We start from the raw sequence: 24,817 nt of genomic DNA, 5'->3' as shown, positions 1-24,817 counted from the left end.
GATGACGAGCTTGGAGGGTACTATGGTGTTGAATGCCGAGCTGTAGTCGATGAACAGCATTCTCACATAGGTATTCCTCTTGTCCAGATGGGTTAGGGCAGTGTGCAGTGTGGTTGAGATAGCATCGTCTGTGGACCTATTTGGGCGGTAAGCAAATTGGAGTGGGTCTAGGGTGTCAGGTAGGGTGGAGGTGATATGGTCCTTGACTAGTCTCTCAAAGCACTTCATGATGACGGATGTGAGTGCTACGGGGCGGTAGTCGTTTAGCTCAGTTACCTTAGCTTTCTTGGGAACAGGAACAATGGTGGCCCTCTTGAAGCATGTGGGAACAGCAGACTGGTATAGGGATTGATTGAATATGTCCGTAAACACACCGGCCAGCTGGTCTGCGCATGCTCTGAGGGCGCGGCTGGGGATGCCGTCTGGGCCTGCAGCCTTGCGAGGGTTAACACGTTTAAATGTCTTACTCACTTCGGCTGCAGTGAAGGAGAGACCGCATGTTTTCGTTGCAGGCCGTGTCAGTGGCACTGTATTGTCCTCAAAGCGGGCAAAAAGTTATTTAGTCTGCCTGGGAGCAAGACATCCTGGTCCGTGACTGGGCTGGGTTTCTTCCTGTAGTCCGTGATTGACTGTAGACCCTGCCACATGCCTCTTGTGTCTGAGCCGTTGAATTGAGATTCTACTTTGTCTCTGTACTGGCGCTTAGCTTGTTTGATAGCCTTGCGGAGGGAAAGCTGCACTGTTTGTATTCAGCCATGTTACCAGACACCTTGCCCTGATTAAAAGCAGTGGTTCGTGCCTTCAGTTTCACACGAATGCTGCCATCAATCCAAGGTTTCTGGTTAGGGAATGTTTTAATCGTTGCTATGGGAAAGACATCTTCAACGCACGTTCTAATGAACTCGCACACCGAATCAGCGTATTCGTCAATGTTGTTGTCTGACGCAATACGAAACATCTCCCAGTCCACGTGATGGAAGCAGTCTTGGAGTGTGGAGTCAGCTTGGTCGGACCAGCGTTGGACAGACCTCAGCGTGGGAGCCTCTTGTTTTAGTTTCTGTCTGTAGGCAGGGATCAACAAAATGGAGTCGTGGTCAGCTTTTCCGAAAGGGGGCGGGGCAGGGCCTTATATGCGTCGCGGAAGTTAGAGTAACAATGATCCAGGGTCTTTCCACCCCTGGTTGCGCAATCGATATGCTGATAAAATTTAGGGAGTCTTGTTTTCAGATTAGCCTTGTTAAAATCCCCAGCTACAATGAATGCAGCCTCCGGATAAATCATTTCCAGTTTGCAGAGAGTTAAATAAAGTTCGTTCAGAGCCATCAATGTGTCTGCTTGGGGGGATATATACGGCTGTGATTATAATCGAAGAGAATTCTCTTGGTAGATAATGCGGTCTACATTTGATTGTGAGGAATTCTAAATCAGGTGAACAGAAGGATTTGAGTTCCTGTATGTTTCTGTCATCACACCATGTCACGTTAGTCATAAGGCATACGCCCCCGCCCCTCTTCTTACCAGAAAGATGTTCGTTTCTGTCCGCGCGATGCGTGGAGAAACCCGCTGGCTGCACCGCTTCGGATTGCGTCTCTCCAGTTAGCCATGTTTCCGTGAAGCAGAGAACGTTGCAGTCTCTGATATCCCTCTGGAATGCTACCCTTGCTCGGATTTCATCAACCTTGTTGTCAAGAGACTGGACATTGGCGAGAAGAATGCTAGGGAGTGGTGCACGATGTGCCCGTCTCCGGAGTCTGACCAGAAGACCGCTTCGTTTCCCTCTTTTTCTGAGTCGTTTTTTCGGGTCGCTGCATGTAATCCACTCCGTTGTCCTGGTTGTAAGGCAGAACACAGGATCCGCATCGCGAAAAACATATTCTTGGTCGTACTGATGGTGAGTTGACGCTGATCTTATATTCAGTAGTTCGTCTCGGCTGTATGTAATGAAACCTAAGATGACCTGGGGTACTAGTGTAAGAAATAACACGTAAAAAAAACAAAAAACTGCATAGTTTCCTAGGAACGCGAAGCGAGGCGGCCATCTCTGTCGGCCATCTCTGTAGTTCTGATAACTACATAAAAGACATAACTCTACTATTTCCATTTACAATATAATTAAAAAACAAAATACCCTCTTCAAACATCTTGTCCATAGTGTGGCACATTATTTAATTGTCAGCCATTTTTTCTTTTACTGCAAGTTAGTGCTAGTTTGACCACCAGAGGGCATCTTTGAGAATAATTTGATAGTCTTCCATTTTGGCATTCCCAGAGACAGGGAGGACACTCGGGAGACAGGGGTTCAATTCCCCGACAGTGAGGAATGAGTATGCCGTTCTTGTAAATAAGAGTTTGTTCTTAACTGATTCCATATGTGTTATTACTACAGTACATGTATATAGGACTTGCATCCTTGGCACAATAAAGTTATTATATTCTACTCAATCCATAGGCTTCATTAATTCCATTCAGACTTGAAGTCGATACAACAACTATAATAGCTGAGGTTCACAGATAGGTTCTACACAGATCGGCTACATACTGTAGCTAGCTACACATCCAAAGTCATACAGCTATTTTTATCCTCCACTACACAATAAGCAAGTAAATAGTTAGCTAGCTATGTTTACTTCAGCTACATTGCACGACAAAGCAAGTTTACACAATTGTACATTCAATTTGCAGTAAATGCTTTAGCTAGCTAGATTCTTTACATCCACTGTTTCCCAAGACGACAGCCTGGTTTGCTTGTTTTCTCAGGAGTCCCTAAAACATGAAACAACATGAATTACAATGCTATACTCATGTCATTACACCAGCTAGCAAGCTGGCTAATGTTAGCTAGTCAGCTAACTTGCTAAATAGCGATTTTTGTAAATTAACTTTATGACAAAAAAATATGCATGATCGTTTGCCTCGACATTAACTAACATATTCCTCTCAATTGTACATGTTTTGCTTGACTCGTTATGATGTTATAATTACTTACATTTGCTTTTGTCAACCATCTTTGCTAAAGAAAGTCACCAGGGATGGGTGGATCGTGTCAAATTCGTCATTGGAACCACTCGATATGATTGTACCATAATCATTGTACCATCTAAAACGCTGTGAAATATATTTTCAATATCCAGAGTCAGTAGAAAGGCCTCTTTAGTGTCCAAAGTTTTCATAACTGTGACCTTAATTGCCTACCATCTGTAAACTATTAGTGTCTTATTGACCGTTCCACAGGTGCATGTTCATTAATTGTTTATGGTTGAACAAGCATGGGAAACGGTGTATAAACCCTTTACAATCAAGATCTTTGAGTTTTATGAACTATCTTTGAAAGATGCTCCTGAAAAAGGGACGTTTCTTTTTTTGCTGAGTTTATTTTTAACCGAAAGTCAAATATGCAAAAACAAAACTTAAGAACGGGAAGCATAGAAATATCGCAAATAGACCAGATCTACCGCTTACTTGACTTGCTTTCAATGATCTATGACTCACATTTCTGTGAATTTGGTCACGTTTCCCCAAAAGTTACATTTGTAGCTTTAAGTTAACTTCTTGTTGACAGGGGGGCAGTATTGAGTAGTTTGGATGAATAAGGTACCCAGAGTAAACTGCCTGCTACTCTGACCCAGATGCTATTATATGCATATTATTAGAAGTATTGGATAGAAAACACTCTGAAGTTTCTAAAACTGTTTGAATGATGTCTGTGAGTATAACAGAACTCATATGGCAGGCGAAAACCTGAGAAAAATCCAAAAAGGAAGTGGGAAATCTGAGGTTTGTAGTTTTTCAACTCTTTGCCATTCCAATATACAGAGTAAATGGGGTTATATTGCACTTCCTAATGCTTCCACTAGATGTCAACAGTCTTTAGAACTTTGTTTGAGGCTTCTACTGTGAAGTGGGGGCGAATGAGAGCTGATTGAGCCAGGTGTCTGGCAGAGTGCCATAGGCTCTGAGGCGCGGTCATGAGAGACTTAGCTCTCGTTCCATTGCTTTTCTACAGACATAGGAATTCTCCGGTTGGAACATTATTGAACATTTATTGTAAAAACATCCTAAAGATTGATTATATACTTAGTTTGACAAGTTTCACGGGAGGTAATATAACTTTTTGAACTTTTCGTCCGACGTTCAGCTGGACCTGAACGCGCGCTAACAAAAGAAGCTATTTGGACATAAATGATCAACTTTATCGAACAAATCAAACATTTATCCTGGAACTGGGATTCCTGGGAATGCATTCTGATGAAGATCATCAAAGGTAAGTGAATATTTCTGACTAATGTTGACTACACAATATGGCGGATATCTTTTTGGCTGCTTTGTTGTCTGAACGCTGTACTCAGATTATTACATGGTTTGCTTTTTCCGTAAAGTTTTTGGGAAATCTGACACAGCGGTTACATTAAGGAGCAGGTTATCTCTAATTCCATGTATAACACTTGTATTTTCATCAACATTTATGATGAGTATTTCTGTGAATTGATGTGTCTCTCTGCACAATCACCGCATGTTTTAGAACTACTGAACATAACATGCCAATGTAAAATGAGATTTCTTGATATAAATATGTACTTTATCGAACAAAACATACATGTATTGTGTAACGAAGTGTCATCTGATGAAGATCATCAAAGGTTAGTGATTAATTTTATCTCTATTTCTGCTTTTTGTGACTCCTCTCTTTGGCTGGAAAAATGTCTGTGTTTTTCTGTGAGTTGGTGGTGACCTAACATAATCGTTTGTGGTGCTTTCACTGTGAAGCATTTTTGAAATCAGACACTGTGGCTGGATTAACGAGAATTTTATCTTTAAAATGGTGTCAAATGCTTGTATGCTTGAGGAATTTTAATGAAGAGTTTTTTGTTGTTTTGAATTTGGCGCCCTGCACTTTCACTGGCTGTTGGCGAGGTGGGACGCTACCGTCCCACATATCCCAGAGAGGTTTTAACAACTGTATTTCTTTTGGAGAACCGTCATCAAGTTCTTTCTGGAAATAAAATGATGAAATTAAATGGGGAATGGAGAATGCTGACCACCTCCATTGTAAAAACTGTACAACAGAATGAGACTAATACAAACATCTCTTCTTTTGAATCCTTTCCATCCCCTGTGTCTCGTGTGCATGCTGAGGACTATGGTTGGTGAGAGGTGGCTAGGCCAAGGCCCAACCAATGCCAGGCAGTATTAACCACATTCTCTCTGACACACTGTTACCCATCAGACATCCTGTTAGTCCCCACACTCTGTAGAGCTCTCATCTAAGACACACACACACACACCCTCAGCCCAGCTCTGCCCTCGGCTCAGCTGCGGGACTACATCATGGCCTATTCTTAGCAGGCCACTCGCTCATTCAGGAGGACAAAAGCAGCGTTTAGCCACTTACCATCCATCGTGCTATCAGAATGAGTCAGTGCGCGCGTGTGTGTGTCAGCCTGAAGCAAGTCCCATGTTTCTCTGTAGTGCTCTTTGTGGCGTGAAACTCCTTGGATGTGTCTGTAAAATGCTTCATAAAATGCCAAAGAGCCTGTTCATGTTAGACACAGCTGCTGGTTGTTTTACACAACATAGCTGCTGCATGATTCACTGTGCTATGGTCTGGGAGGTACTAGTACGCTAAGGAAAGGAACAAGTGTGGCATTTCCGTTCATGCACAAAAAGGATGTACCCGGAAACCCACAAGAATCCAAATCTGTTAAATCCGACCCAATCTAGTGTTTTCCACAAGCACATGGAGTAGCCAGCCAAATAGAAAAAGTAGCCAGCCAAGATCCCCCAAGCCATATGATTTAAAAAAATGCTTGTTTAACAATTGACCCACAGATTTCTTCTTAAATAATCCTGCAGGTCTGCTGACTTCAAGCTTCCTTTGAAGAGGCATTATCTCAGCAATTCTTTCTTTAAACCAGTTAAGAACAAATTCTTATTTACAATGACGGCCTACTCCGGCCATGCCCTAACCAGGACAGCACTGGGCCAATTGTGTGCCTCTCTATGGGACTCCCAATCACCGCTGGTTGTGATACAGCCTGGAATCGAACCAGGTCTGTAGTGACACTTATTGCACCGAGATGCAGAGCCTTAGACCGCTGCGCCACTCGGGAGCCAAGATTAAAGCAGGCGTTAATCATGGGCTTTGCTACACAGAAAGCAGCAGTTCCATTGTCAACAATTTGATTCAATCACTAGACATCAACATCTTTGATAACACCATATAAGTATCATTAGCTTTTAAAACAATTCAATCCATTTTCTTGTATCATATTTTGGACCAGAGTGAGGCGCTCTCTCCACTAGACTACCTACTGTTCCTGCAGTTAGGAGGATTCACCATCATCATCAAAAGTTATAATTTATCTGCAGATAATCACCAAAAACCCTACCAGTATGCAAATTAGGGAGTCAAATGAACAGCTCTCTTACCGATGCGATTCAGGAGGCTACTAACAAGTCACGCACTTTAAAGTCGCTGTCTGGCAAGTCCCGATGGACTTCATATCAAAAACACAAATGAGAACTTTAGTTTACTTGTCCCGAAGCGATACTATGGATACATAACTAGGTTGTATGATTTCTGAATGGTAAGGACATATGAGATTGACTTTATTCAGTCAGTTCAACACCTTTTCTAAACTAGTCAAGCTTGCCGTTCGTCAGTCAAATCACAGTAAGCCTATGCGCCAGCATTTCGTGGCTGCAGATGAAACACGCAAAATAAAAGAAATGAATGTGCCAGAAAACAGGCCAAGTGGATTTCTACTCACCGTAACCATGAACGGAACATGCAAATTGACGAAGAAGACGTAGGAGCATCATGCTCCCCTCCCTCCGCGTAAAGAAATGTGACTGCAACCACAGCGTACACAACACACACACCCAGGTACCGGGAGCCCTGTCATCGCTCACTTTGTGACTGACAGGCACCTAGACGATCAATAGATCGCTAGAAGATGCACAGTGGGAGAGGGCTCGGCTGACTTCTTTTTTTCTGACTTGGCAAATTGTTTTTTTTTTTTAAAGTAGCCCAGTTAATTTAAGTGGAAAAAGTACCCGGCTGAAAATGTGTATGTACCCGGCTGTATAGCCGACAGCCGGTGCTAGTGACCTTGCTCCTCCTTAGCCTCTTCCTCCCCTGGATAACTGTATCATTACACTGAAGCATTACTGTAGCATTATAGCTGTCTTATCCCCTATAGCCTCTATTGAAGTGATCTGGGCTGGCTTTCACTGGCTTAAGTGGACCCATTATGTAATTAAGTCATTACGAGCGGGGATGGGATGGAGAAAAAAGAAATTACTGCAATAGGGATCACACTACTCTACTACGCTGCTGTAGTTCTATGGCATGGCTGTCTGTCTGTCTGGGGAAAGACAGTATTGTACATGCTGGGGATGACATTGATCGACTCATTGGGCTACGGAGACAAAGGCCAATCAAAGGGTATTTGTACTGGGGTTCTACAGTTCCTTGGCTTGCATTATCATATGGCATAACCATTTAGCCCTCCTAGAATGGTATTGCTAGCCATTTACACCTAAAGTGGTTGGGGAAACATTGAACCAGAGAAGATTGAAAATGATCAACTTGGAGAGAAGGTAACCGGGGACGGTACAGAAAAATGGTGCTGTCTGGAGTCCTACAAGGATGTTACTCACCCCAGACGCAGGGTAGGCCGTCCAGCCTAGCTCAGCCGTAGCCACCCGTGTGTCCATCAATGTTTCTGAGAGAGAGAGAGAGAGAGAGAGAGAGAGAGAAACAGGTTAGTCAGTTATAAAACAAAGTATGTTGTCGTACATTCTCACTCCTGTCCCATGGTTGAGGTTAAGTCATGAATGAGCACTTTGATTAGTTTTACTGCAGAAATGACCAGAGTTCTGTTCCAGAAAAGAACACCTGATGACAGAAAGTAAATGGACCTGCTCAACTTATCCTCAATTTCTACTTCTCTTCTGTTTGGAAAAAGAGAGAAATAGAACAAAGAGTAGCATTGCTCTATTGGAGTGGAATGTTGAGGACCAGTAGATTCTAGCACTAGAGTGCTGAACATTATCTCACTGTGTGCGTGTGTGTGCACACTGGGTGTGTGTGCGCACTGGGTGTGTATGCAGAGTGTGTGTGTGCTGAGTGTGTGTGTGTGTGCTGAGTCTGTTTGTGTGCTGAGTGTGTGTGTGCTGAGTGTGTGTGTGTGTCTGCGCCCGCGTGTGTGTGTGCTGAGTGCTGCGCTTTGTGCCATTGTTTACCCAGCGTGATTTCTCTCATCACTGTAGAGGGCTCTCCACAGCCGACCAGGCCATTTCCACTCACGTGTTTACTTAAGAAACACCATCAGAGCACCATCAGAGCACTGACAGCCTGCTAGCCTGGCCAGAGGGAACACACTCTGGCCATAGTTCACTGCATATACTGGATAGAACACTGGTCACCCAGTGGTACTTTACTGCTGTGTTAGAACAATAGTGTGCACTAACCCTGTGGGTCTTAAAGACCAGGGTTTGTGACCACTGGTATAGAACAACCAAAAGGTGAAGAGAGACACACCCACTCACCTACTCGCCACGTGTCATTATGTCAAATCAAATCAGTTTGCATTACTCCAAAACAAATGAATTGCCTACACCCACATCTGGCCTTAATGGCCATGTACTCTTATAATCTCCACCAAAAGGATGGGTATCCCCCTCCCCCCTCACTCTCTACCTCCCCCCTCTCCCCCTTTGTCTCACCCTAACTCTCACCGACACCCAGCAGACAAATAGACCTGGCACCAGTCCTGAGGCATTTGTCAGCCCGTGTTGATTCATATCTGCAGCGTTGGCACGCCGTCAGTGTCACTAAAAGCTGATATTGTTCCAGGCAAGAGAAGGCGTCTTGTAGGAAGTCACCCAAACAATAGTTTGCCATCTTGGTATATCTGGTGCCAACTGCCAAGGACCCGATTGTGTTTGTTGTCTGAAGAAATGAAAGTGGTGCGAATATACCAGGAAGATGTGATTTCGGGAAGATGTGAATTTCAGGAAGATGTGATTTCGGGGTTGATCTAGGGATGGAAACACACCCTTAAACTGATCAGACTTATTTTAACTGACCTCAACCAATCCTAATACGATTCCTTAATCTAAACCATATCTTATGTCACGTCTCTTAACTGATTGTGAAATACTGTTGGTGAGAAATGGTGAGAATAGCATAGTGCAGTTGATTGATGGGAGAGCAGAAGACAGTAGAGGGTGGTTTCAGTGCCAATCTCCTCTTCCCTGACAGAAACTGTCCACAGAGCACCAAACCAATTAGCCCTGGTGGTGATTCAGCTAAAGGATTCTGCTGTGGTACTACTGTAGTGCAGACACACACACACACACACACGCAAGCGCACACACACCTATCTCCCATGTTCTTTTGCGCTGACAGCCTTGTTCACACTGGGTTTCCATCAGGCAATTTCAATTTCTCCTCAGATAAAGCTTTGGTCTGTCACCACTGTCTGCTTGTTTTGTCTGTCTGTCTGTCTGCCTGTCTATCTGTCTGTCTGTCAAGACTGATGGAGCTTTACGCACCAGCCACCAGGCTCTGTCACGGGGCCTGCATCCATGGGCTTGCTCAGGGGAAATCACTGAGGCTTTAGTCAAACCCCAAGGAGATTGGAAAAGCCATTTCCCCGTTCCTTTTGAAGAGGGAGGGAGGGGTTGGGAGTAGAGGGGGTAGTGAGGCAGGGAAAGGCAGGGATGGGAGAGGAAGGAGAGAGAAATGAGTGAGGAGGGGAGACTGAGGATTTGAAACGGAGGGAGGTAAGGCAGTGGGAGAGGTCGAAAGCCCCTGGGGGGGACCCATCGTGTCATGTGGCTAGCCCCCATTAGCAGAGTCTTAGTGTGACAGATGAGTGAATGAGGGACGCTACAAGGACATTAGAAGATGGGCTGGACTGAGGTCCCATGGGGTGAGGAGAGAGAGTGGGTCCTCCTTATGCCACAGCTCGGGCACCTGTCCACTGCTCATCCCTCTGTGGCTTGACAAAAGGTGATCTAATAATGGAGAATATCGAATGGAAATGTTCAATGTCGCATGAAAGTGCTACAATGCACACTTGCTCGCTAACCGTCCCAATGTAGCGAGACCGATGTCCCAGTTCTCTAACATGGCATCCCAGACTCCACTTCTTTTCCTTACGAGTGGATTGACGAATATTTCATCATAATTGTTTCCACATGGCTGTTACCAAGCTGTTGGGATATCCTAAAGGCTAAGATACCTCCCCGTTCCCTGCCAGTGCCAACTCTGTCCCTGGCCCAGGTCCCTCCACACTAGGCTAATTGTTTTAGTGCTATAAAAGCCCCATAAAACAATTTTGTCCTCTTTTCTTCCAGCGTAAAATCACCCGGCAATTAGACCTGACCACATCTAACCTCCCTGCTCACCATTCAGCCCTTAGCACCCAGGATCCCTCAGTGGAAGAAAATAGGACGCTCTTCTTGTCCTCCGCTTCGGAGGGCATGCTCAATAGTGTTTCCCTGTGTTTTACATGTAGCCTCGTCAGCGTTACCTGCATCAGGGAGATACATTGAAAACAGCAGGTTTCTAAGCAATTCCGTCTGGAACGAACTGATACACCTACGTTAGTGTTTTGGGTTGTTCGGTGTATTGTATTTGTAAACTATGCGAATTCTTATCAATCCATAGCAAGAACAATAGAAAAGTATAGGCTTTAATGTATGAAGTCATTAAGCTGGCAGCAAGGCCAGAAGGCCATATTGAATGGAATGGATCAGAGAGGATTTGTTATAATAGAAAGATTCAGGAATGGCTGGTCCTTTGTTCAATGTGTGTATCATTCGTTACAGCCACCCGCCACACCAATTAAAGTGAATCAGTTGGTTTGCTATAGTTCAGCCCAGTGCTCATCACTGCTCAGTATAACTGGGCCTTCTAGGGTGCGTACAGGGGAGAGAGGATTCAATTTCATCTATCTGTAGAATATGGACAATATGCTTATCGTTGATCATTGGTGTAATTGTTTGCTGCTATAATGAGCCTCCACTCTTCTGGGAAGGCTTTCCTCGAGATGTTGGAACATTGCTGCGGGGACAGCCACAAGAGCATTAGTGAGGTTGGCCAATGATCTTGGGTGATTAGGCCTGGCTCGCAGTCGGCGTTCCAATTAATCCAAAAGGTGTTCGATGGGGTTGAGGTCAGGGCTCTGTGCAGGCCAGCTAAGTTCTTCCACACCGATCTCAAACAAACTATTTCTGTATGGAACTCGCTTTGTGCACGGGGGCATTGTCAAGCTGAAACTATAAAGGGTCTTCCCCAAACTGTTGGAAGCACAGAATCCTCTAGATTGTCATTGTATGCTGTAGCGTTAAGATTTCCCAGCACTGGAACTAAGGGGCCTAGCCCAAACCATGAAAATCATCCCCAGACCAGTATTCCTCCACCACCAAACTTTAAAGTTTGCGTTATGCATTAAGGCAGGTAGTTTTCTCCAGGCATCCGCCAAATCCAGATTAGTCCGTTGGACTGCCAGATGGTGAAGCGTGATTCATCACTCCAGAGAACGCCTTTCCACTGCTCCAGAGTCCAATAGCAGAGAGCTTTACACCACTCCAGTCGACACTTGGCATTGTGCATGGTGATCTTAGGCTTGTGTGCGGCTGCTCGGCCATGGAAACCCATTTCATGAAGCTCCCGACGAACAGTGCTTGTGCTGACGTTGCTTGATAGTGAGTGTTACAACCGAAGACAGACTATTTTCACACGTTACATGCTTCAGCACCTGGCGGTCCCGTCCTGTGAGCTTGTGTGGCCTATCGCTTCATGGCTGAGCCCTTGTTGCTTGTAGATGTTTCTACTTCACAATAACAGCACTTACAGTTGACCGGGGAAGCTCTAGTAGGGCAGACATTTGATGAACTGACTTGCTGGAAATGTGGCATCCTCTGTCGGTGCCACGTTAAAAGTCACTGAACTCTTCAGTAAAGGCCATTCTACTACCAATGTTTGTCTGTAGCGATTACATGGCTGTGTGCTCGATTTTATACACCTGTCAACAACGGGTCTGGCTGGAATAGCCAAATCCACTCATTTGAAGAGCTGTCCACAAATGTTTGAGGGAGGGAGGTAGAGAGGGAGGGAGGTAGGAGGGAGGTAGAGAGGGAGGGAGGGAGGTAGAGAGGGAGGTAGGGAGGGACATAGAGAGGGAGGTAGAGAGCAAAGAAAGGGAGGACTACTGCGACTGCATTCAACATTGATGAGGCTCCTGCGTCTGCGATCGATACCTCCAGCCCTCTTCACACAATTACACGTCAGCACGTGCTCGCATGATGCATTACAGTGGACACGGATGATCACCCGTTGCCAATAGGAGCTGCAGGATCCCATTTATACACATACTCTAGGTAGCCTATAAGGAAAGTCAATACAAGACACAGAAGAGACAAAGGAGAAAAAAACAAACGCCACTGTGTTGTTCAGTGTTCAGATACAGGTTGAGGAGGGTTGTCTGGTGAATTGTCACCGGTATGTGACAGAGTGAGGGGCCGGGAGTGTAATTTTCTCCCTTTGTGGTGATGCCTGTATGCAGAGGGGGTCGATATGACATGTGGTGCGGCGGCTTTTGGCTGCTCACTCTTCCTCTGCCAATACGGCCACAAATTCTCAGAGGGCCCCCCCCCCCCACACCCCCAACCCATATTTGAATCCCCATCCCTCCACCCCTCCTTCTCAACCCCCCTTTCTGGTCAACTGTTGGATGAGAGCACTTTGTGAGTCAATATGACAATCTGATCCAACATTAGGTCACCTTCTTTATGTGATTATTACTGTCTGAAGAATGTCAACGCTGAGGATTAGAAATAAAAAAAGGGGGGGGATTTTTGCTGAACAAATGGAGCGGAGGCTCCCTGCCTATCTTTGCCTTATGGCCGCCAATGGGGAAGCCATTCACTCACAGACAGCACTCTGGGAAATTAAAACCGGAGAATGGGATTGGTCGAAATGTCGTTACAGCAGAGTCCCAGGCTCTTGCGAGCGCTTATTGGATTCCAAACCAACATTGTGTTTCAGGATCGGTTGAGCCGAGCCCTGGTGGCTACGTGTGAACACTTTGAGCTGATTTGGGATCATGGGGGTTTAATGGTGGAACATGAGGAGATTCTGTTGGAACATTGCTTCTGGACAAAGAGAATAAGAAGCAGTGATAAAACAACGTGAATCACCACAGTAGGTCCAAAGTAACGTCCATTTACATCTCTCTCTGTCTATTGCCTCCATTTCAACGTCTATCATACCCATTTTCCCCAGCCTTATCCATCAACGTCAGTTGGGAGTATATTGCAGATTGCCATTCATGTCATTTCTCAATAGACAGTTATGGCAGTGTGGTTCATCGATATAAATTGAAATCTGAACAGACAATCATCTTGAGACGTTAGGTGACAGAGAGGAAGTGAAGGGATTACGCGTCTCGCACCACTGAGCTAGGAGACACGGCTAAATGAATAACCTCTCACACACGCACGCGCGCGCACACACACACCCGCCCGCGCGCACACACACTTATCACCCTGTGCAGGGAGACGCAGTCACACATCGTCGAGTCTAAGTGAAGATACATTTTCTTTCCGTTTGAAAGGAAAGACTGACTCACCGTTGCAGGGAGAGGGGGAGGGGAGGGGGATGGGGGAGGAGAAGGGGGATGGGGGAGGAGAAGGGGGATGGGGGGGAGAAGGGGGATGGGGGAGGAGAAGGGGGCATGGGGGGGGGAAGGAGGGATGGGGAGGAGAAGGGGGATGGGGGAGGAGAAGGGGGATGGGGAAGGAGGGATGGGGGAGCAGAAGGATGGGGGAGGGAAGGAGGGATGGGGGAGGAGAAGGGGGATGGGGGAGGAGAAGGGGGATGGGGGAGGAGAAGGGGGATGGGGGAGGGGGAGGGAAGGAGGGATGGGGAGGAGAAGGGGGAGGGAAGGAGGGAGGGGGAGGGAAGGAGGGATGGGGGAGGAGAAGGGAAAACGACAGGAGGGGGACAATATCACACCACGGAGAGCTAGGGAAATCTTGGGGGTGTGAAAGAGGGGTAAGATAGGAAAGAGGGAGAAACACAGCAGGCTCTTCAGAGGAGAGGAGCGGGTGAATCACACGGTGCTTGGCACCCATGTGTTCAGTCCTCTGTTAGGGAGACTAACCGTCTGAAGTAGAAAGGCAACTACTCAAATACCTGTTTCATACTCTTGTCCAAATCCCTACTTACACTGGCGACGTCACTGAACAAACAATACTATGCTGTGGTAATCTCTCGATTCAGAACCTGGCCAGCGGGACAAACGTCTCTATGTCCCTCATGAGAAAATTGTTGTAGGCCAGGACAAAACAGGAGAACACAGAACCAGACAGCCCCCACAGAGCTAGCCTATAGCCAGACACAGGTAACAAGCTAGTAGCTACACAAGAGTAGACAGTCTAGTGACAGATACTCATGCATATCCTAATGGTCAATCAGCTTCTCTACAACCGGTGCAGCACCACTCAAAATACCCCCTCGCAGCTGTGTATCTCTCCAGCTCCATCTATCTCTCTTTCTCGCTCTCTCTGAATTTAACTCATTTCCTCATTTATCTCTCCCTCTCTCTTGTCCCCGTTCTCTGCCCCCACCCCTCTCTCTCTCTCTCTCTCTCTCTCTCTCTCTCTCTCTCTCTCTCTCTCTCTCTCTCTCTCTCTCTCTCTCTCCATCCCCTCTCCTTCCCCTCTTCCTCTCTGGTCAGAAGAAATTATGCCACATCATTTGCATTCATTAACATTTCAGAAAGAGTGATCTTTAGAAACACTGCTGCCGGAGAGTGCCATCTTTAATTCATCACAAACACCCCCACTTCCTCCTCACGCCATCCCCCTCTCCTGTCCTCTGCTATGCCTCTCCTTCTCCCCCATCCTACCCTCCTTCCCCTCTTCCTGCTGTCTTCCATACTTCCTTCCGCCCTGCTGTCACACACGCACGCACGCACACACACACACACACAGTTGACGGTCTCCGATCCTCAGACAGGCTCTCCAGCGACCCTGTGCTCCGGCACTTATTAGAAAAGAAATGTGGCTTCCAATTAGACCAGTCGTCCTCTGCCTGCGACAGGCAGCCTATACCCCATTGGCATCTATCTCCATTTCTCACACGTAAACACACACACACACGCGCGCACGCACACACACACACCCTCTCTAACACACACTAACACACACACCCTCTCTCTTACACCCTCTCTCTTACACACACAAACACACACACACTTTCTTTAATCACACTGTCTGTGGACCTCCAGCCACAGTCTGGTTTTCAAGGCCATAATTAGTAGCATTCATTCTCCAGCTATCTACCTGACCTTTAGAGAAAGCAATGACCATTCCATTCAGAAACACACACTCACTTTCAGCCCCATAGGAGTAGGGCAGGACAGACCCCCATCTCTGAGCCTATTCTATTTGTGTGTGTGTGTGTTGTGTGTTTATTGTGTAGATCATTGCTTGTGTATGCTGGTGTGTATTCAATTGTGTACAATCTAGCCTTAACATGGAAGATAACTTCCTTTTAATGGTAATAGTTTCCTGTCTCTCTCTGAGAGGAGAACGCTGTGATAGACCAATAGGTGTCAGCGAGGGCACAGTGACTCATCTGAAGGGAAGGAATCCACCAATCAATGGAGGTGAAATTACAGCCACATTGATTCCGTCTTTATGAGAAGAGAGCATTGATTGGATGGATGCACATATAGACTGAAATGAAGAGGGGTTGTCCTTATTTACTCTCATAAGATTGCCTGACTGAAAAGAGGATATGTCCAATAGACAATAAGTTAGGCACACACACACACACACACACAAGATCCATTCAGCTAGATACCATAGCATGTCGGTGACTAATCTTTTACTATAGCACAGAGGAACCACATTGTTAGATGTTTATAAAAGAGGCCCGGCTGTTTACTGTAGTGTTGAAAAATCTAAAAGTTATTTGATACCATGCCACCAATGGCATTACAATGCCTAACTGTGATCCTCCGACGTGAGGGGTACTAGTTAGATCAACTCAATGGCCTTTGGAGTCATAAGAGAAAGGAAGACATCTTATCCACTGCATCAATCTGTTGTTCAGTTTGATGAAAGTGAAATTGAAAATTGTACTATGCAGGGTAAACCACATGAACACAATCTAGTGAAAATATATTATTCTATGTACAGACAAAACTGTTCAAACTTCATATCAATCTCTCTTTCACAGTGGAGGAAAGCTGATATTCCCCTGGATGGGTATACCGAAAGGGTATTCCTAAAGGGTATTCCGAAAGGGTATTCCCGAGTCTGCCAAGCATGAATGGGAATGCCACCGAGGGAATTTCAAGATCCCATAAGCAGGCTATCATTTCACATGTTCTCTCAGGGACCAATCAAAACACATCATTTCAGCAACACTGTCCCCTCTGGATGTATAAACACTGCTCAACGATGTTTCAGACTGAGTTATACACACGAGACACACACACACACACACACAAACTTCAATGGAGCATTGCAAGTTACTGTACAAGCAGACAAAGTATCACAAGTTAACCATTTCTATATCAGGACATGGAGACATGGAGAGACCTAAAGAAAAAGTCCTTCCATCAGCATGATGCATGCCTATACAGTCTATACAAAAATATAAAAGCAACACGCAACAATTTCAAAGAATATACTGAGTTACAGTTCATATAAATCAGTCAATTGAAATAAATGAATTAGGCCCTAATCTATGGATTTCCCGTGACTGGGAATACAGATATGCATCTGTTGGTCACAGATACCTTAAAATCAATGGAAGGGGTGTGGATCAGAAAACCAGTCAGTATCTGATGTGACCATTTGCCTCATGCAGCGCGACACATCTCCTTAGAGTTGAAAAGGCTTTTGATTGTGGCCTGTGGAATGTTGTCCCACTCATCTTCACTGGCTGTGCGAAGTTGCTGGATATTGTCAGGAACTAGAACGCGCTGTCGTACACGTCGATCCTGAGCATCCCAAAAATGTTCAATGGGTGACATGTCTGTTGAGTATGCAGGCCATGGGACAAACTGGGACATTTTCAGCTTCCAGGTATTGTGGACAAATCCTTGCAATATGGGGCCGTGCATCATGCTGAAACATGAGGTGATGGTGGCGGATGAATGGCACAAGGATCAGGATCTCGTCACAGTATCTCTGTGCATTCAAATTGCAATCAATAACATGCAATTGTTTTCGTTGTTCGTAGCTTATGCCTGCCCATACCATAACCCCACCTCCACCATGGTGCACTCTGTTCACATTGTTATCAGCAGCAAACCGCTCGCCCACACAACGCCATACATGATGTCTGCCATCTGCACAGTGCAGTTGAAACCGGGATTCAACAGCAGTCAGGTCAAAACCTTGGTGAGGACGACAAGCACACAGATGAGCATCCATGAGACCGTTTCGGATTGTGCAACCCCACAGTTTTTTCATCAGCTTTTCTCAGACCATCCTGCAGGTGAAGAAGATGGATGTGGAGGTCCTGGGCTGGCGTGATTACACATGGTCTGCGGTTGTGAGGCTGGTTGGACGTACTGCCAAATTCTCTAAAACGACGTTGAAGTTGGGTTATGGTACAGAAAATAACATTGTTTTATTGTCCCCAGCACAAGGTACAGCTGTGTAATTATCATGCTGTTTAATTAGTTTCTTAATATGACACCTGTCAGGTGGATGGGTTATCTTGGCAAAGGAGAAATGCTCATTAACAGGGATGTGAACAAATTTATCCACAACATTTGAGAGAAATAAGCTTTTTGTGCTTACGGAACATTTCTGGGAACTGCTTCACCTGTCAGGTCACGAACAAGGATGTAAACACATTTGTGCACAACATTTTTGAGAAATAAGCTTTTTGTGCATATATAACATTTTGCTTTGTGCACGGGGCACTGTCATGCTGAAAGACAAAAGTGCCTTCCCCAAACTGTTGCCACAAAGTTGGAAGCACAGAATCGTCCAGAATATCATTGATGCTGTAGCATTAAGATTTCCCTTTACTGGAGCTAAGGGGTCAAGCCCGAACCATGAAAAACAACCCCAGACCATTATTCCTCCTCTACCAAACTTTACAGTTGGCGCTATGCATTGGAGCAGGTAGCATTCTCATGGCATCCGCCAAACCCAGATTAATCCGTCACACTGCCAGAAACTAAGATTCGTCCATCTGACTGCCAGATGGAGAAGCGTGATTCATCACTCTAGAGAGCAGGTTTCCACTGCTCCAGAGTCCAATGGCAGTGAGCTGTACACCACTCCAGCCAACGTTTCGCCATTGAAACCCATTTCATGAAGCTCCCGACAAAAAGTTGTTGTATTCTTGTGCTGACGTTGCTTCCAGAGGCAGTTTGGAATTCGGTAGTGAGTGTTGCAACCGAGTACAAACGATTTGTACGAACTAAGCGCTTCAGCACTCAGCGGTCCTGTTCTGTGAGTTTGTGTGGCCTATTACTTTACAGCTGAGCTGTTGTTGATCCTAGACGTTTCCACTTCACAATAACAGCACCTATAGTTGACTGGGGCAGCTCTAGCAGGTCATACATTTTACAAACTTCCTTGACGATACCAAGTTGAAGGTCACTGAGCTCTTCAGTAAGATCATTCTACTGACCAATGTTTGTCTATGAAGATTGCATGGCTGTGTGCTCAATTTTATACACTGGTCAGCAATGTGTGTGGTTGAAATGCCCGAATTCACTAATTTTAAGGGGTGTCCACATACTTTTGTATATATACAGTCCAGTCAAAAGTTTGGACACAGCTACTCATTCAAGGGATTTTCTTTATTTTGACTATTTTCTGCATTGTAAAATAATAGTGAAGACATCAAAACTATGAAATAACACATATGGAATCATGTAGTACCCACTAAGTGCAAACCAGTTGGGATGGCATATCGCTGCAGAATGCTGTGGTAGCCATGCTGGTTAAGTATGCCTTGCATTCTACTGAAATCACAGACAGTGTCACCAGCAAAGCACCCCCACACCATCACACCTCCTCCTCCATGCTTCACGGTGGGACCCACACATGCAGAGATCATCCGTTCACATCCTCTGTATCTCACAAAGATACGGCGGTTGGGAACCAAAAATCTCAAATTTGGACTCATCAGACAGATTTGGACAGATTTCCACCAGTCTAATGTCCGTTGCTCGTGTTTCTTGGCCAAAGCAAGTCTCTTCTTATTATTGGCGTCCTTTAGTAGTGGTTTTTTGCAGCAATTCGACCATGAAGGCCTATTTCACACAATCACATATTCTCTGAACAGTTGATGTTGAGATGTGTTATTTGAACTCTGTGAAGCATTTATTTGGCTTGTAACTCTAAAGGCTGATGCTTGTAACTCTAATGAATGTATCCTCTGCAGAAGAAGTAACTCTGAGTCTTCCTTTCCTGTGGCGGACCTCATGAGAGCCAGTTTCATCATAGCGCTTGATGGTTTTTGCAACTGCACTTGAAGAAACTTTCAAAGTTCTTGAAATGTTCCGTATTGACTGACCATGTCTTAAAGTAATGATGGACTGTCATTTCTCTTTGCTTATTTGAGCTGTTCTTGCCATAATATGGACTAGTTCTTTTACAAAATAGGGCTATCTTCTGTATATCACTCCTACTTTGTCACCACACAAATGATTGGCCAAACTCATTAAGAAAGAAATACATTCAACAAATTAAAACCAAACTTTTAACAAGGCACACCTGGTAACTGAAATGCATTCCCGGTGATTACCTCATGAATCTGGATAAGATAATGCCAAGAGTGTGCAAAGCTGTCATCAAGGCAAAGGGTGGCTACATTGAAGAATCTCAAATATTAAATATATTTTGATTTGTTTAACACGTTTTGGTTACTACATGATTCCTTATGTGTTATGGAATGAGTACGTGAGACCCCTTGACTTTTTCCACATTTTGTTACGTTAAATCCTCAGCAATCTACACACAATACCCAATAATAACAAAGCATAAACAGGTTTTTAGAAATGGATGAAAGAAGAATGGGAGAAACTCCCCAAATACAGGTATGCCAAGCTTGTAGCGTTTTTTAAAATGTTTTGCAAATTTATGAAAAATAAAAACATTAAAAACCTTACTTACATTGTAAAGGGTCTAAATACTTATGTAAATGTCATATTTCAGTTTTACATTTTTTATAAATTAGCAAAAATGTCTTAAAAAAACAGTTTCTGCTTTGTCATTATGCGGTATTGTGTGTAGATTGGTAAGGGAGAAAAAAAAACAATGTAATCCGTTTTAGAATAAGGCTGTAACGTAACAAAATGTGGAAAAGGGCAATGGGTCTGAATACTTTCCGAATGCACTGTATTCTTGGCCAAACAACAGCCATTAAGCTATTATCCAGATGGAGTTAATGGCCGCCTTACTAGACTCCCTAAAATATAAGAACCCTCATTTAGAGTAATATGACCTCAGCAAGCCTGTCTAGTACAGTACCTGGTCCTTTACTGTAGTAGAACGATGTAATTACTATCAACATCCAGACTGGACACAGCACAAACACTCCTTATGAGTGAGACTATGAGATTATATGGGCTATGGTTCACTGTTTTATACCACAAGGCTCTCAAGTATTTGGCTTCCTTCCCAGACCCCACACACACCTTCTGCCAATCTCTCTCACTAACTCTCCTCTCTCACTCTCTTCCCTCCCTATGCTCTTTCAATGTTGTATATGTCCTCTCTCTCTCTTTCCCTCTCTCCTCCCATCGCTGTCCTCCCTTCCCGCCCAACATCAATCTCCGTTTCACCACTCTTTTCCCTGTCCTCCCTCTTCTCCCTTTCTTTTTCAAGTACAGTAATCGTATGGAAAAGAGCAGGTTTTTGTAGAAAACACCGGCACATAATGGAAACTGCACAACAAGAACAAAAGGAATACACACAAGCAATGTTCCAATCTAATTCCATCCATTTGACATGAGCCGTAGGGTCCTGAAGGCACTGCATCACATTGCTACATTGCTTCAATGCATTATGATGCATTTCGTAAAATGCCGGCAGTTTCAAATATATGACCCATTTCAGGAAGCTAGGCGTGTGTTGCACGTCACTACTTCACAGGAGAGGCATTTGAATGTAAACATGTCTTTTTTTAATCAAAATACATTTATAGGCAGAAATGCCTTCTGGAACATTTGGAACTTTCATGTGATTTAAATGCAAATAAAATTGTTAAATTACGAGCCTAGTTGGTTTTAGCCACAGAAAAAGACAGAAACCTTCCCGCTAACTATGATTGGCTGAGATAATGGATGGGCTGGGCGTGCCGAGAGATGAGTTCGGATTGGTCTGCAATGTAGCACGATTATATCAACGACAAAAGTGATGAATGGGTGGTTCCTCCTTTAAAAGTCGTGAGCTTACACCGTGGGACTTAGAGCTACCCAGCGTCACCTGGGGGAGTTAGAGCACTCTTTATGCATTTTGGGTCCCAAGGTTTTTACATGACCAATCATCATATCGAGTGGTTCCAATGACGAATTTGACGTGAGCCACCCGTCCCTGTTGACTTTATTCAGCAAAGATGGCTGACAAAAGCAAATGTATGTCATTATAACGTCATAACGAGTCAAGCAAAAAAATGTACAATTGAGAGGAATAGGCATTAACATTAACCATTAACATTAACTAGCGAACATTAACCAGCTAGCTAGCTAGTGTTATGACATGAGTATGAAATTGTAATTCGTGTTGTTTAATGTTTTAGGGATTCCTGAGAAAACAAGGCTGTCGTCTTGGGAAACAGTGGATGTAAAGAATCTAGCTAGCTAAAGCGTTTACTGCAAATTGAATGTACAAAAAGGCCAAGGACTAGATAGTGCATTTTTGTTGCTAATACTTTCACCACTTTTAGTCTTGAAACCGTTGGTTGTTTACTACAATACACTACCTTACTCACTCTGTTTAGCACATGGCCTCACATGTGAATCCTTAAAGAGATGGGTGGGGCTAAGACTTAAGAGGGTGTGAACGATGCTCAATGGGTGTAGACAAAGAAGAGCTCTCCAATAGGTGTACTAAAACATTCAAGGACCAATTTCACAAAAGTGGGGTTACAAGTTCATTAACTTTCAAAGCAGAATTACTTTCCCATTGTTCCTTAATCCCTTATAAACACAATTTCAAATGTTGCTACATAAGACCGAATCAAGGTGATGGGTCACATATGTAGAGAATAAGCATGACTCTGAAAGTCCAACCTCTTGTTGATTTTGGAGAGCTGGCATGGAGAACATGACAATGGAACTAGAGTGGTTAACCTCAGTTTGACCCTCTCATCACTGCAACTACACAGCAGGTTCTGCTCAAACTGACACATACACATACGCATACCCACACACTAATCCAAGAGCCCATTGCGTAAGGCTGTTGGGGGCAGTGAACCGTGCTTAATGGGTTATCCTGGGTGAGTTACAGTGTCTTTGTTACGACCAGAGCAGGAAATAGTGCTGAGTAAACACATCTCAATTACCTCTCCTCTCACTGCAGGCCTCTGATTGAAACAATGATGATCATCATTAGTAATGGAAGTGTGTGTGTGTGTGTGTGTTTGAGCATGTCTGTCTATGTGAGTATAAAGTATGAGAGAGAGAGTATATTATTTACCTCACTTGCTTTGGCAATGTTAACACGTTTCCCATGCCAATAAAGCCCCTTGAATTGAATTGAGAGAGACAAAGTGAAAGGGAGGGGGGACTGTGTTATGTGTGTGTGTCACAGATGACCCTCTGTGATTCGCTTGGCTGGGTTTTATATACAATCAACAAAACTATAAACGCAACATGTAAAGTGTTGGTCCCATGTTTCATGAGCTGAAATGAAAGACCCCCAAACATTTTCATTTGCTCAAAAAGCTTATTTTTCCAAAATGTTGTGCACAGATTTGTTTACAGCCCTGTTAAGTGAGCATTTCTCCTTCGCAAGATGATCTATCCACCTGACAGGTGTAGCATAGGAAAAACTGATTAAACAGCATGATCATGACACAGGTGCACCTTGTGCCGGGGACAATGAAAGGCCACTCTAAAATGTGCAGTTTTGTCACACAACACAATGCTACAGATGTCTCAAGTTTTGAGTGAGTGTGCAATTGTACACCAGAGCTGTTGCCAGAGAATTTAATGTTCCAAGCTGTCCGGTCGGCTAGTCTCAGACGATCCCGCCGGTGAAGAAGGCAGATGTGGAGGTCCTGGACTGGCGTGGTTACACGTGGTCTGCTGTTGTGAGGCCGGTTGGAAGTACTGCCAAATTCTATAAAACGACATTGGAGGCGACTTATGGTAGAACATGTAACATTTAACAGCTCTGGTTAACATTCATGCAATCAGTGGCCAACTGCACGTTCCCTCAAAACATGAGACATGTGTGGCATTGTGTTGTGTGACAAAACTGCACATTTTCGAGTGGCCTTTTATTGTCCCCAGCACAAGGTGCAAATGTGTAATGATCATGCTGTGTAATCAGCTTCTTGATATGCCACACCTGTGCATATGGAACAATTCTGGGATCTTTTATTTCAGCTCATGAAACATGGGACCAACACGTTACATGCTGCGTTTATATTTTTGTTCAGTATATATAAACACCGAAGGTCAGAGGATTAAGAGATAGATGCATCTAACTGCCCTTCCCTGTCACACGGTGACACTACCAAACACAGATAACTATCACAAGAGAGAGCGAGAGAGAGACTCCCATCTTATTTTTCACTTGAGCTAACCTTTCCAAGCAGACACTCACTCTACACACAAACAACAGAGCCGTGGCCCAGAGAGTAACCACAAACGGAGCTATCTACAGATTTCACACAGTCCACAGCTGTTCATTCTGCCATCTCCATTGGCAGAGCTTATGAGTCTGACTTAAAACGCTGGGTGGCATTAACATGGAGAGAGAAGAGAGAAAAAAGAGAGGGGGAGAGAGAACTAACAGAGAGAGAGAGAGAGAGAGAGAGAGAGAGAGAGAGAGAGAGAGAGAGAGAAAGTGAAAAGGAGAGCAAGAGTAATTTAAAGAGGATAGAGAGCAAAAACTAATCCATAAAACTGATCCGCAGGCAGATTACAAAAACTAAGTACATATTGCTACTGTCAAAGCTCGTTCCCCTCAAGAATACAGAAGGCAACCAATGTACCACAGCAAGCAAGAAAACGTTGCATTGGGGCATGCAGCCTCCTCTGTAGTGATTTCAATGTAATTAAACCGTGTTGTTAACCGTGTTTGGATGCAACACAAAATTGACTTGAGACTCTTTTAATATTTCCCACTGGCTGAGAACAAGGCCTTGAGCGTCTGGCCTTCTGGTCCTCACTCTCCTTTCCATTTCTGTTCAGGCAGTAAACAGACGACCTCGTATAACCTTGAACGTCAGCGAAGACTGCATTTCAATCAAAGTAGAATTATCGCCATGGCTTGTGGGGCCTGTGAGGCGCTAAGCCCAAATTGAGTGTGTGGCTTAGACAATTTAACAGTAATATGTAGGTGTGAGCGTGTCACTCGGTAGAACGCTGTTATTCTCTGAGATGGCTTCGTACAGTACGGCTTCGCACAACGCACTCAGTGGAATCAATTTAGCTTTACCCTCCCTTGGCCAACGAAGTGACATACAGGTAATTGCTGTAGGCCTGTGTCGTGTATTCCCAGACCTAGCGCTCTGTGTACCAGCGGGACTGTGTGGCTAGGCCAGTGTGAATGAGAGACAGACCACAGTAAGTACTATAAACCCTGG

The 24,817-nt window shown here is 44.6% G+C and overlaps 1 protein-coding gene across 3 annotated transcripts in view; it reads right to left on the bottom strand.

Annotated features, from left to right (window-relative positions):
* The window catches only part of LOC112260409 (ephrin type-B receptor 1), a 314,795-nt gene that overhangs the window by 214,955 nt on the left and 75,023 nt on the right, over positions 1-24,817 (bottom strand). For all 3 annotated transcript variants that reach the window (XM_042328699.1, XM_042328701.1, XM_042328700.1), the window contains exon 2: positions 7,660-7,724. In XM_042328699.1, the coding sequence (XP_042184633.1) occupies positions 7,660-7,724 (65 nt within the window). The remainder of the gene's footprint in view (positions 1-7,659; positions 7,725-24,817) is intronic.

This window comes from Oncorhynchus tshawytscha, linkage group LG10 (genome assembly GCF_018296145.1).
Source record: "Oncorhynchus tshawytscha isolate Ot180627B linkage group LG10, Otsh_v2.0, whole genome shotgun sequence".
Lineage (NCBI taxonomy): Eukaryota > Metazoa > Chordata > Actinopteri > Salmoniformes > Salmonidae > Oncorhynchus > Oncorhynchus tshawytscha.
This window is presented reverse-complemented; position numbering and strand designations above follow the sequence as displayed.